Below are 13592 nucleotides of genomic sequence, written 5' to 3' on the forward strand. Positions count from 1 at the left end.
ATAACTCTGTTATTGTACATATTCTGTGTTATACATCATAATCATTCCAGTCATTTTTTAACTGTTTTAATCTTTATAAAACTGTTATTTATTTATTTATTTTTGTGATTTCTGCTGCCCTATTGGTCTGGTCTCTCTTGAAAATCTGAGAATGTGATATTCATAATAAAAGGATTTAAGTTTACTGCCAAAAAATGATTGCACTTCATAACAGAAATGTGCTAACTGGCTTGAAATAGATTGAAACTGTTATGAGATTGCTTCAGGGAGCAGACATGACACCGTCTTTTAGGTTTCGCCATCACTTTGTATTATGCGCACAACACCACCCTCCTCTGGCTTCCACATGAACTGCACCTTAAACATCAACTGTTTACAAATGTCATGACACAAACAAACGTTTCAATACCGTAAATCACTTTTTGGACTGCGATCACTTTTTGGCACAACATCGGCTCTGATAACATTTAAAGCGCACTGAAAAACCATTCTTTAATGCTAAAAACCCATTATCAATTGTAATTATTTATTTATTAATTTAAATTTCAGATATCGATCTTCATTTTTGTAAACTGGTGAATTAATGATTTTTTAAAGAATTAAAACGACAAAGTTTGGCAATATATTTTTTAAAAAGGATGAATAAAGCAGTAAAATAAAATGAGAAATATATATATATTTTAAAAACTATGATAATTAGACGAACTTTATTTTAAATAAATAAAATTGATTTTCGGTGACCCTGGGTGTCATGGTGATGATGACGTGTTTGAGTGCAGGTATAAAAGCAGGAGGCAAAAGTGGAATTCGGGTTTCACGTTTGAGCGCAAACAGGAGCTTTTTCCCACTAGTGCTGTGAAAACTCGGATTTTTCAAGCTACAGCTAACGTTTGAAAATCTTCAAGAAGGATTTGCAAAATGACTTCTTCAAACTTGAGTCGCGAGATGCACCTGCTCTCCCTTTTCATTGAGGAGGTGTTAGATCAACGCTATGGTGAGTACAGCAGGCTAATATGTCAGAGTGCTAGCAAACAAATACAACTTCGATTTTTGTCTTTTATTGTTTGGAAGTAGGACTTCATGAGTGTTAACATTTAGGATGAGATGTTTCATACTTGAGTAACATCAATTTTAACATGTGCCAGTACGCTATAAAGATGGCGCCATGTTTTTTTTTAATTGCTAACGACTTAAGGCGTTGGAGGACGCTGACGTCAGCGCGCGGCCGTTTTTGCATGTAGAGGGTTTGAGTTGACATGTTTGGGCCGCTGGCGCTGAGTTATACGTGAACGTTTCATAGATTGTGAATGTGTAAAGCTGGAGAAGCTGGAGTTTTAAAAGTTCACAGAGTCGCAGGATGAGTTTGAGATTGAAACAGTGTGTGCCTGCAATAAGGAGGTGGGAGGTTTCTCACCTAAATGTAGCTGCTTTATCCTCAAAATATCGATGCTCAACTAATATGAAGATATTACTCCTTAATGTGAATGCGTATTAAAACCTCAGTGAAAATCCACGCAGCCTTACACACATGAAAACTTTTACCAGGTGAAAAATGTGAAGGCTTTCATAAACAATGAGTTCTGCTGGGAGCTTCTTACTGTTTGTGTGTGGAAGAGCTTATGATGATGTAAAGCCATGTCTGGACAATTTAAATTCAGGCTTTAATTTGTGTGATCACATGATTAACGTAGACGCACGCTTTGCTTTCTCGTAGCTGATCTGGTGAGTCCAGTCACTGCACCTCAGATGGTCGTCACTAACTTGAGGAACCGTGAACTGAGCAGGAGGCATCTGAACTCCATGCCTCACCTGGTCCTCACTCTTTACCATAACCTGGTGACTGGGTCCAAGGACTTTCCTTGCATACCTTTTAAAGGATGGTTCCACCGGGACCTGGTGACGACACCATTTGTCAATGTGAGGCAGAGCCAGAGAGAGAACACCACTCCTTCTCCTCCTACGGACTCACCAGCTGGCATGATGCTGCCGCCTGCGGGCTCCAGCTCTCATCCACGCTTCCTGACTCCAGTTCTTCCAGAGAAAGCAGATCTTGCTGTGCTGAAGGCTGATCGGAGGAACTGTGTCCGCACCCTGACTGTCGACGGCCTCCCCGTCACCAGAGTCATCTCCACTGTTTACCAAACAGAGGACACTGAGATGAAGAACCGCTGGAGAGTAACAGACTACAGCGCGGACGGCAGAGTTCTCACTTCGGTGCTCTGCCGTTTTCTAAATATGTCGGCAAAGCGTGCTAAGAGGAAGGCGGAGGAAGAGAGCAGCATCCGGAGCCCGACTCAAGCAAGGAAGCGCTTGAGATTATAATATACAGTGAAGCATGTCGAACGTCAGCAAGCCTGAACAAAGTGGTAAGTAGTAAATAGTGCTTAAGGTTGTTTCTAAAAGAATGTCCTAAAATATTTGAAAATCGTTGAGGTTTTAACTTTTATTCTTTCTTTTCTGCCTCTTGTTTCTAAAAGTCAGGCAAAAGAGTCACGCTGCAAAGAAACACCACACAGAAGATTTTCCCTCAGTAAAATGGTGAATATATTCATCTTGTTATGACGTTTGCTCACAATAACCAGGAGTGTTTCTGAAGTGATTCACTCTCATTTGGTGTTATTTGATCCAAAGACAACTGAGGGTCTTCAGAGCAGCGTGAACGGGCGTCATCTGAGAGCAAGACAGTCCTGGCGCCTTTGTGGTTCCCTCCAGGTACTCCAGCTTCATCCCACAGTCCAGAGAGATGCAGTTAGGTTGAATGTGAGTGTGAATGGTTGTCTGTTTCTCTGTGTTAGACTGACCTGTCCAGGTTATACCCCCGCCTCTGGCCCCATAACAGCTGGGATGGCTCCAATGGTTAAGCAGAAGAAATGGATGGAAGGATGATCCAAAGAGAAACATTGAAGGCCCTCTCACAAAAAAAGATAAGAACTCATTTTACACATTGTTGAAACATCCTGAAAGTTATTTGTTGTGTTTAGAATCTGGTTGAACTGTCATTAGAGTTTGTTTCGACTTGTTGTTCATTTCTTATTCGGTTCAGCTGTGTTTCTATGTGTCCTTAGTTCCCATAATCAGCCTCCTGTGTGTAAATATTGTGTCAGTCTCCCTTTGTCCCTTGTCAGAGTGTTAGTCTCCGTCCCCTCGTGTTTCCTTGCCTCAGTAGTTCTGTTTCCTACAGTTTTCCCCCAGTATAGGTTTTGGTTAGACTTTTTCAGTTCCCTTTGTCAGTCTTTGTATTTGGTATTTCCTCATCAGTCTCATCACTTTCCTCTCCAGAGAGAAAACAATAAAAAGACCTGAAGAGACGTCTATGCAAACGCTCTCATTGTGAAAGATAAGTATACATCCAACTAATCTGTGACTCTGTCACAGCTCTGATCAGCAATTCTTTCAGGTTTGTCTGTTTTGATGATGTTATTAATTGTTATTATCCTTTATCCAGTTAACTTTCAGAGAGGAGCGGAGGGAGGAGCGAAGCCAGCGTGCTCTGTAAACGCTGGCTTCGCTCCTCCTAAACTGTCATTAAAAAAAAGATAAGTATATATTGATTTTATATTATTATGACAGCTCCTCCTCAGTGAACACTTCCTCTAGTTGCTGAAATCATTTACTAATTTTTTTCTTCCCATTTGTCTTTTGTTTTTCAGAGAAAACAGAGGAGCCAAGGTGACATTAAGACCTAAGACAGGACGGATTGAACCCTTTCTCGTAAAAAGATAAGTATTCACTCTGCTTTTAATCAGAATATTGATAAATATCTAAAATTCTGCTCACCTGGTTGATAAAGTTACTAAATTGATTCCCTCTTTTCTGTCATTTGTCCTTTAGAGAGAAGATGAGGAGAGTGAACGTCAGCAAGAATGAACAAAGTGGTAAGTAGTAAATAGTGTTTAAGGTTGTTTGTAAAATATCCCAAACATTAAAAAACTTGTTGAGGTTTTAACTTTTATTCTTTCTTTTCTGCCTCTTGTTTCTAAAAGTCAGGAAAAAGAGCCAAGATGAGAAGAAACTCCACACAGAAGATTTTCCCTCGGTAAAATGGTAAATACATTCATCATGTTATGACGTTTGCTCACAATAACCAGGAGTGTTTCTGAAGTGATTCACTCTCATTTGGTGTTATTTGGTGTTTGTCTTTGAAAGGAGAGGAGCAGTAACGACACTGGGAGACAAACAACAGGATGATCCAAAGAGAAACATCAAAGGCCCTCTCACCAGCTTTCATTTATTAAATTTGTCTTTACTGAACGATTTCTGGTGTGTACTTGTGTTGATACTCAGACAACAGCTCGTCTTTCTGTTTGTGCTGGAAGATTCAGGCAAACACATATTACATATATATGATTGTTATATGACACAGTTTCACATTTAGTGCTATATGATAATGATAAGGTCCAGTTTAATGGTATTGCTAGTGTCTAATGAAATGAACACGTGATTTTCAGATCCAGCAAAGTGAATATTTTTCACTGTGGATAAATTACATGGAAACGTTTAATGAGTCATCAGCTATTTCACTACAAAGATGATGTGATTAAAGGTTCTCATACATGCAGGTCAGAAGTTTTGCTCCATCCTGGATGTTAAATGCTGATCAATGTTTACACATATCTGCACATTTCTAACAGCTCATTTCACAGGTCATCAGTCTCCTGACTGCATATGCAGAGTTTTATCATCACGTGTTCATGGCAGACAAACATAATTATGAATTCTTGTTTTAGTTCCATTCAGTCACTCAACATCAGGTGTCTGCTTGTCCTGAGCTGTGAGAACTACAGTGAGTTGCTTTCCTCTTTAGCTTAGTATTAATAAACCAGGTCGTAGGTGGGCACCTGCATCAAGGAGTCAAGAAGCATATTTTATTGTTTAATGGTGAAAACAATGGATTGTTGGTCATTTGTTTAATGGAAAGACTGAAAGTGCGGCCTGGTGTTGACTTACACTTATTCAAAGTGATGAAGTACCAACAGATACTAAAAGTCACAGCCTGAAACACGTCAACTGCTTTATTATTTCTAGTTATAAATAAACTGTCAGTTTATGGCCCCTGTGGCTCGATCAGGCCCTTCCGGGAGATGGAGATATTTATCATTTACTATAACTTGTGCTTATGTTGGTTTTTGCTGTGGTTTCGCTACTGTGTTTTTCTCTTTTTGCTTGTTTTTATTTTTCCAGCAGGTGATCAAACTGATTTTTAGTGTCTTCTCTCTCTGTGTCTCTCTTCTCCTATCTTTTTGCTTTCCATCTCCTTCTGTTGAGCATCTTCCCAACTTCTCTTTTCTTCATCTTTCTCTTTCCCATCCCCAGTCCTGTCCGTTCTGATTGTAATAATTTCAAGGTAAAGAAAAGAAAGAAATAATAAAGAGCTAATACACTTTGACAATCAAGTGGACCAGTGTGGCAAAAGCTGTAATGATCCATTTGGGAAAATAAATCTGTTGGACTGGTAAACTAATATACTATAATAATACGGTATGAAAAATGGCAAACATGAGAATTCTGTGTGTTTTCCTTCTTATCTGCAGACTAACAGTCCACAGGTTTGGTGCTCAGACTCTGATTTGTTCCCTGGAGATGGAGGAGAGAGAGCACAGAGGACAGCAAGGTGGAGGAGTGAAGGAGAAGGTGGTGCAGCTCAGTGTCCAATCAGGAGTGAGCATCTCTATATATGTATATAGAATATATATATTTCAAGTTTTTGTTTTGAGTTTTTGTTGTTTTTTGTTATTTAAAGCAAACACTAAAACTGTCACCCACACCTCTGAAGATGAAGATAACTAATCATAAATAAAGGGAATGTTATGATGATGAGGACACTATCAGAGGTAGTTCAGGGAACTGTTATAGTTCAGATACCAGAAAAATCGTTTTTCTTTTCTTGTTTTTTTGGCTTGACTTCATGGTAGGCAAAATGAAGAAGAGTGCTTGACTGCGCCTAAGCAAGTAAAAGCTGCATGGCAAAACACACACCTTCACTGCAGATGCATGCACAGAAACCAGTATTTTTTGTATCTTAAATATTAACTAGTGTGTGTACAGTAGTCAATATAATGGGATGTGACCTAAAGCAGCAAAAGAAGAGTTCTTACAGCATTTTGCAATATTTAGGATTTTATTGAACACTTTTACCTTTCAACATTTGTAAGATTAATGAGTAATGAAGCATTGCACAATAATCCTGTGTTTTTGATTATTTATTGTACACTACAAGTAAACAACAATAAGTTAAACATCTGTGACATCTGTCAGAAGCTTGGATACATTTACTCCTACAAGGATTTTACTCTTATGAAATGTAAAAAGAACACTGAAATTATATTTTACAGAACACGGAAATTATATTTTACAGTTTTTCACACAAACAGTTTTGCTTTGCTTACAGAAACTATAACTTTAATCTCAGCCAAACCGATTTACTCAGGAACAAATAAAATACTAAAAAAAAGCCAAACGATAACATTTTTAAGTTATCTAAGTGACCTATATATGTTTAACCTGAGTAGCGAAAGACTGCGGTGGGTTTGAAAACGATTTGCCGGGAGTCCGGTGTTCTCACGGCTCTAGTTAGCCTAGCCCCCGGCTCGCTATCGAGCTAGTGGGTAACAGACGTCTCCGAAAACGTCGGAGCGCTTTTGAAAATATGTGGTCTTGATAAACTGAGCAGATATTTGAGGTTGACACAGCTACAGTCTCGCCTGAAAATATGTGAAACGTTTATTTTGTGACCCATAAAGAATAATAAGAGTAATATTAAAACTAACTAGCTGCCGCCATTGTTGGAAACTGAGCTGGGCTGCGCTATGAATTCTGGGACACAGCTACTTCTTCTTCTTCGGGGTTTAACGGCAGCTGGCATCCTTGTACATGCAGTGCTGCCATCTTCTGTTTCAGTCCGTTATTACACTCTTAAATCCTACTACTTATTCCTGCGTCTTTTGGGATCTTACAAAGCTTCAAACAACGCGTCGACTTTTGATAGTCAACGTAATCGTGACTCTTCGAGGGGGGGGGGAAGCCCAAGATGGCGCTCTGAGCAGTCACATATCGCTGAGCTCTGCGAACCTGGCCTTTTTAAAAATATATATTACACACAGTGAACAGAGACTTTATTTACGCCTACGCAATAGTCATCTTTTACGTCTCATTTTGGTATCTATTTGTGAACCAAAATGAGCAAACCCGAGAAGAGAAAGACCGAATCTAAGAAGTTGCATGCTAACAGCGGCTCCGTTAGCAAGCTTGCTAATGTTAGCCAAGCTGCTCAGTCTTCTCTCGCTACTGAGATGCCCGCCGACACTAAAAATACTCTCATCGACTCCATGCACGACTATTTGGAGGCAGTTTCCGAACCGCTTCAGTATTCACGGATGGAAGAAGAGTTTCCCCCTCTCCCTATCACTCCACGTGCCTCTCCCGCGGGTAAGCTAAGAAAAGTTGCGGATACGGAGACATCTACGGTTCTCTCCCAGCTCTCATCACTTACCATGTTGATTAACTCGAGGTCAGACACTTGAAAAAATGGTGAGTGACAACTCCATAGCCATCTCCGAGATGAAAAAAGCTGTCCAAGAGAACACTGAACATATCACAGCTGTTAAGGAGTCATTTGATGCTGTCTGTGCTGAGTTAAATGATATGAAGAGCAGAGTTGTCAGTGTTGAGGCACAGCTCGAAAAATATAAAGCAATCGCTGAAGCACAGGAAAAGCGCATCTCTCACCTGGAGAGCTATTCACGGCGTTGGAATCTGAAGCTCTACGGTCTGACCGAGAGGGACAAGCAGGACGTGCGGCAGGAGGTAATCAAAGTCTGTAGATCAGTCATACCGGAGATGCAAGATAAATCCCCCGACGTCGTTGACACCGTCCACCGCATCGGTCCCAAGAGGTCCAACAACAACCAACCCAGGGGAATCATCATTCAGTTTACATCCAGGATCTACCGCGATGCTGTCTGGCGCGCTGCTAAGAAGTCCACCTACCTGAAAGGTAGGGTTGCCAACCGTCCCTTAAAATACGGAATCGTCCCGTATTGAGCTAATAAGGGACGCACTTTGTCCCGTAATACAGTGAGAATCACAAAAAGTCTATAAATGTTAATGGATTTAACGCTTTGTTTGAAAACATAATTCCCAGCCCCTCTCCTGCTCTGATACCAATGAGCTGACAGCACACTTAGCACGAGTATAACGATTCAGATTACCGCTTATCTAATTGGTCGAGGAAAGGTGTGCGGAGAAGATACCGGAAGACAACAGATGATCAGCATGGCCAACAGAGAGACAAACACTGACACTGCGGCGCGACTCTGGGACGACAGTACACCTTTGAACAACAGTGCTTGTTCCCCTCCTAGAAAGGAAAAAAAAAAGGTTGCAAAAATACAGGGAGGAATGGGAAAATGAAAACAACTGGCTGGGAAAAGTGCGCGATAACACGTATAAAGCGCACTGCACATTGTGCCGGCGCACTTTTTCCATTTGCCATGGTGGACTGACTGACGTTAAGCAGCATGCTTCTACTTGTGGGCACATGATGAATATGAGGGGCGTGAAAGAAAGAGGAACCCTTGACCAATTTGTTGTCCACCAGGCCACGGCAGAAGCAGATATGGTATGTAAACATTGTTGTTTTTTTAAACCCTCTGGTTAAGGTTAATATGGGCATGTGCAATGAATATCAGCACTGTGTGGCCAGAAGTTTGATAATATAATTTGTTTTGTGTAATAAACAAGGATAGATGATTACAACGAATAGATGACTAATACATAAAAGTAATACATAGATGAATAATGATGATGAGTTATGATGCGTAATCATGGGAACAAGTGGGTTTACAAACTGGAGCAGCTGATTAGCATTAGAAAAGCTGAAATAATACCTCAACTGAAGCCACAAAGCCCGAATAAATTGACACAGAAGAGACTTCCGTTTCAAGGCAAGGCAGAGATCCTTCCTTCCCACAGTGATTGTGGTCTTCAACAACTCTTTGAAGACTTGATTAGTCTGAGCTGCAACAACACCTAATTTCCCTCTGGGATTAATAAAGTATTACTGAATTGAATATATATAAAGAATACACATTATATTGAAAACATACATATATATGACCATACCCATTTCTTACAAGTTGCATGCGTAATTTATACTTTAAAGTCAGTTGATAAACTACACAAACTATACAGATATACTGTAATATATATATATATATTTCTATTTTATAGGTGACTGCTGCAGAGGTGACCCATGTCTACCACACTGTAAAGCACGGTTTAAGTTATAACTCGGGTGACTGTGCACTCAAACTGACTGTACGAATGCTGAATGACTCCAGTATTGCCAAAAAGATGTCCTGTGGGAGGACGAAAGCTGAAGCAGTTGTCACAGATGTCCTGTCTCCAAAGGCAATAGAAGAGGTGATCAAAAAATTGAAAAGTGGTGCAACTCCACTCCCATTCTCTCTTCACACTGATGCTTCAAACAAGGGAAATCGGAAGATGTTTCCCTTGGCCTTGCAGTTTTTTACACCAGAGGCTGGAGTTGTCAACAAGATGTTGGATTTTGTTGAAAATCCAGATGAGTCTGCAGAGGGAATAGTAAAAATAATACAAAGCTCTCTTGAAAACGTGGGGCTATCCTTAGATCAGGTTTCTGCATTCAGTGCTGACAATGCAAATGTAAATTATGGCATCCACAACTCAGTCTTCACAAAATTGAAAGAGACCAACAGTGAGATCCTTCGTGGCAACTGTCATGCACATATTGTTCATAACACTGTGAAAAAAGCCCTGGACAAGCTCTCAGTAGATGTGGAAAATATTGTCCTGAAGATATACAGCTTCTTTTCCACCTCTGCCAAAAGGAGAGAGTCCCTGAAAGAGTTCTGTGAATTTTGTGACGTTGAATTCCATGATATCCTGCGCCATGTTGTGACGAGATGGCTGTCACTCAACCCTGCAATCACCCGCCTGCTGCAGAACTGGGACCCGCTGAAGTCATATCTCATCAGCATTGGTGAGGAATGTCCAAGGCGCCTGAAGGAATTGCTGAAGTTGACAGAAGATGCTGCTGGAGTTGAGGGAGAGGCAGACATTGTGGAAGTCTACCTCCTCTTCTGTAATAATGTCATGTGTCTGTTTAAAGAAGTGGTGAAAAAACTGGAGAAGAATGTAACCACGTCTGTTGACCTCTATTCCATCATGGAGTGTTTCCTGACAAGACTTATTCAGAGAAGAGATGATGGGTTCTACGGGTACCTAACAAGACAAAAGCTCCAGCATCTCTCGCCATCTGATGCTGATGGTGCCAGGCAGGAGTTTACAGCCTTCCTAGACACTGCCATCAGTTATGTCTGGAAGTGGTTTGACTTTTCAGAAGAAAACTGGCTTTTCCACCTGCAGCCCCTCTCTCTAGCATCTGGGAAGATTTCCTTTGATGACATGGAGAAGATCATTGAACGGCTTCACCTGGCTGGCAGGTAAGAATAAAACATTTAGCAGTGAAATGATAAACCATGTTTTAATAGTATTGATGGTTAAAAATAAACAAATACAATTGATAGATAACATATATAAATAAAACCATAATCATTAACTTTGTTTGGAGTGTATATACACACGCATGCAATCTTTTATACACTATTTTACAAATTGAAGGAGTTCATATACTTAATATAAGGATGGATAAATACATAATAAATAAACTATACTTATTGTATTGTTTAAATGCTATACAACAGGGGTGCTCACACTTTTTCCGCATGTGAGCTACTTATAAAATGACCAAGTCAACATGATCTACCCACTACAAAAATCCAAAACATATACTTATTTATAAATATATTGAGGATTCTTTATATCTACAATGTATATACATGCATAACCGCAATATCCAATATTTCACAACACAATTAACAATGTAAATTTTTTGTCATTACCTGAGTTTACTCTGATGACTTGCACTGAATTGAATCAGCCAGGGATGCATAGTCCGGACAGTAGCTGCTGACGGCCAGCCTCAAACACACTTCCAAATGTTCATCAGTCATGGTGGAACGGTACTTGGACTTAATGATGTTCATGTGGGAAAATGATGACTCACATAAATAAGTGGAGCCGAATAATGCAGTCAAAGAGGCAGCACATTTCCTCATGTTGGGGTACTTTACTTCTGTGAGTAAGTTCCAGAACTGTCCATGATCTCTGGACTTCAGCTCAATGTCGGCTTGTAGTGTCAAAATCTCATCTTCCACTCCAGAAGAGTTCAGGTGAAATAGTTTTGCAATTTTTGATGCGAGTGAATCGACATCAGCATCTTCCCGAAAAGGATAGCACATGAAGGTAGCGACTGGCTCGAGCAAAGAAAAGTCTTGAAAGCGTTTGTCAAACTCTGACAGACAATTGTCAATCTGCTCTGTGTAGCGTGCACTGTCAAGTTGCAAACAGGCCATCCCCTGCATCTCCAGCTCTGACGCCAGGTTTTGAAAGTTTATCAAATCATGGCGCTGCAGCTTTAAAGAGAGATGTTGCATCTTTCGTTTGAAAGCATTAACTGAGCTGATCATGTTGATCACTGTTTTGTCTTTTCCTTGCAGCTGTAGATTAAGGTCATTCAACATGTTTGTCAGATCGGTTAAAAATGCCAAGTCTAACAGCCACTGACCGTCATTAAGTTGCATGTATTCTGCTTGTCCAGCTACACGGAAAAACTCCTTAATCTCCGGACAGAGCTCTCGAAATCTTTGCAGGAATTTCCCTCGACTAAGCCACCTCACGTCAGTGTGTAGCAACAACTCAGAGTGGTCGCAGTCAGCCTTCTCCAGATGTGCACGAAATAACCGTCTTTGAAGAGATCTGGCGCGAATAGAACAGGCGATCTTCGTTGCAACATTCATGATCTCCTTCATGTTGAGCATTTTAGCGCATAACGCTTGTTGGTGGATTATGCAATGGTAATTTAGGAAGTCCGGGAAAGCATCGTCCTGCCTGCACTTGGCAATAAATCCATTCAAGCGGCCAACCATTGCGGGTGCTCCATCTGTGGTAATAGACACCAATTTGTACACTGGGAGCTGGGTTTTCTCGATAAAGTTTTTGAACGACTGAAATATGTCCTCTCCTCGCGTCTGTTCTTTCATGGGCAGGACTGTTAATAGCTCTTCTTTTGCAGTGATATCAGTAAACACCATACGAATGAAAATGCACACCTGGGCTGTGTCACTCACGTCCGTAGATTCGTCCAACTGCAGTGAGAAACACTGGCAATCTCCGATGTCCTTCCAAAGTTGCTGGGTTAAATCCTCCGCCATGGCTTCACAGCGCCGTGTAACTGTACTTCTTGACAGCTGGAGAGCTTTGATCGAAGATGTTATTTCTGCCTTATTTTTAAAGTCTCGGAACAATGAGTCAGCTGCTTCAACGAATGCCTCTTTTACCATCTCTCCATCTTGAAAAGACTTCTTGTTTTTAACGATGATGTGACTCACCCGGAACGATGCTTCGGTGGCGGCTTTCGCTTTTGAAGTTTGTTGTGTGAAAAATGACTGCTGTCCGGACAACTGGGATTTTAGTTCCTTCACCTTTTTCTTTCTTAGCTCGCTTTTCGGCGGGAATGTAGTGTCGTATTTTCCGTGAACAGTTCGAAAATGCCGCTCCACATTTCCCTTCTTTGGCATTGCGATGGCAGCCTGGCAGATGAGGCAAACGCACTTCGAAAATGACATCGTGAAAAAAAAGTCTTCCTCCCATTCCGTATGAAAGTGATACGTTTTTGTCTTCTTACTTGGTCCAGCTCCCTCACTCATTTTTAACCCTTTCTTAGGTTTAGAAAAAACCGAGAGCTAAAAATTGGAGCTAACTCGCTGACTAGCTTGTCAGTTTTACTACACTTCGCGCCGCTGTTTGCACATGCGCAGCGACCTAAGCGTCAGAAAAAAATCCGATGTCATCTGACTGGCTTCCCTGTATCAATCAAGTGACGGGATTGATGATAGGCTGGCATCTATTTTTTTTAATGCCATGCGATCTACCAATACTACCTTTGCGATCGACTGGTCGATCGCGATCGACGTATTGAGCACCCCTGCTATACAACGTTATAAACATATACAATACATTTTTTCCATTTATTTACCACTGTAAATGTTCTATGTACCACTTAGGATTTAGGTCAACTTCTCATCTCTATTGGCAGGTTAAACATCTCTATGGATGAGCGTTATGAAGAGTGTGTCACTGCAACCAGTCTTCTGAAGCACCTCACCAAAGAACATCAGGAGAAGGAAAAGTGGCAGTCCAAGGGAACAGCAGAGAAGTGGATGGAAATTCTTCAGGCAGCTGACCTCCCCAATATGCAGGCTGTTGTATCCTTTGTACTCAGCATCCCATCTTCCACTGGGTTTGAGGAGAGGATTTTCTCTCTTATGAAGAATAAGTGGACTGATGTGCGGAACAAATGTTCTACTGAATTAATTAGAAGTGAGCTCATTGTCAGTCTAAATTATGATATGTCTTGCTCAGAGTTTTACTCTGCAGTACTGAAAGACAAACAACTCCTAACTGCAGCAAGAGCTCAAAAAAATACAAATGGA

The 13592-nt window shown here is 40.8% G+C and overlaps 3 protein-coding genes and 1 long non-coding RNA gene across 6 annotated transcripts; 3 read left to right on the plus strand and 1 right to left on the minus strand.

Annotated features, from left to right (window-relative positions):
* Positions 1-823: 823 nt before the first annotated feature.
* On the plus strand, positions 824-3486 carry LOC147313643 (uncharacterized). Its single transcript, XM_086263320.1, has 4 exons — positions 824-994; positions 1715-2366; positions 2478-2712; positions 2796-3486. Exons 1-2 carry the CDS (start codon positions 919-921, stop codon positions 2320-2322), a joined length of 684 nt encoding a protein of 227 aa, XP_086119446.1. The 5' UTR covers positions 824-918; the 3' UTR covers positions 2323-2366; positions 2478-2712; positions 2796-3486.
* A 37-nt stretch (positions 3487-3523) lies between these two features.
* Positions 3524-5685, plus strand: LOC147313644 (uncharacterized). 3 transcript variants are annotated; one of them, XR_015124962.1, is made up of 5 exons: positions 3524-3723; positions 3836-3875; positions 3984-4044; positions 4147-4260; positions 5532-5685. It is a non-coding gene; the product is annotated as an uncharacterized LOC147313644 (long non-coding RNA). The 3 variants fall into 3 exon arrangements; XR_015124960.1 differs by having other exon boundaries at positions 3524-3875; XR_015124961.1 differs by having other exon boundaries at positions 3524-3875; positions 3988-4044.
* Positions 5686-6737: 1052 nt separating this feature from the next.
* Positions 6738-10656, plus strand: LOC147313645 (uncharacterized). Its single transcript, XM_086263317.1, has 2 exons — positions 6738-8617; positions 9229-10656. The coding sequence occupies exons 1-2, from the start codon at positions 8537-8539 to the stop codon at positions 10483-10485; spliced, it is 1338 nt and encodes a 445-aa protein (XP_086119443.1). The 5' UTR covers positions 6738-8536; the 3' UTR covers positions 10486-10656.
* A 144-nt stretch (positions 10657-10800) lies between these two features.
* Positions 10801-12725, minus strand: LOC147313646 (general transcription factor II-I repeat domain-containing protein 2-like). The gene is made up of 2 exons (XM_086262956.1): positions 10960-12725; positions 10801-10807 (listed from the first exon to the last, which is right to left on the minus strand). The coding sequence occupies exons 1-2, from the start codon at positions 12723-12725 to the stop codon at positions 10801-10803; spliced, it is 1773 nt and encodes a 590-aa protein (XP_086119082.1).
* Between the last annotated feature and the right edge of the window lie 867 nt (positions 12726-13592).

The sequence above is a fragment of the Aulonocara sp. 'chitande type north' Nkhata Bay genome, linkage group LG15, assembly GCF_057382095.1.
Source record: "Aulonocara sp. 'chitande type north' Nkhata Bay isolate Kocher_YH1m ecotype deep benthic linkage group LG15, A_spYH_male_GT1.1, whole genome shotgun sequence".
Lineage (NCBI taxonomy): Eukaryota > Metazoa > Chordata > Actinopteri > Cichliformes > Cichlidae > Aulonocara > Aulonocara sp. 'chitande type north' Nkhata Bay.

Coding starts and splice junctions, on each gene's coding strand:
- LOC147313643 (XM_086263320.1), top strand. CDS start 919: ATGACTTCTTCAAACTTGAGTCGCGAGATGCACCTGCTCTCCCTTTTC. Junction 995..1,714: donor GGTGTTAGATCAACGCTATG/GTGAGTACAGCA, acceptor GCTTTCTCGTAG/CTGATCTGGTGAGTCCAGTC.
- LOC147313645 (XM_086263317.1), top strand. CDS start 8,537: ATGATGAATATGAGGGGCGTGAAAGAAAGAGGAACCCTTGACCAATTT. Junction 8,618..9,228: donor CCACGGCAGAAGCAGATATG/GTATGTAAACAT, acceptor TCTATTTTATAG/GTGACTGCTGCAGAGGTGAC.
- LOC147313646 (XM_086262956.1), bottom strand. CDS start 12,725: ATGTCATTTTCGAAGTGCGTTTGCCTCATCTGCCAGGCTGCCATCGCA.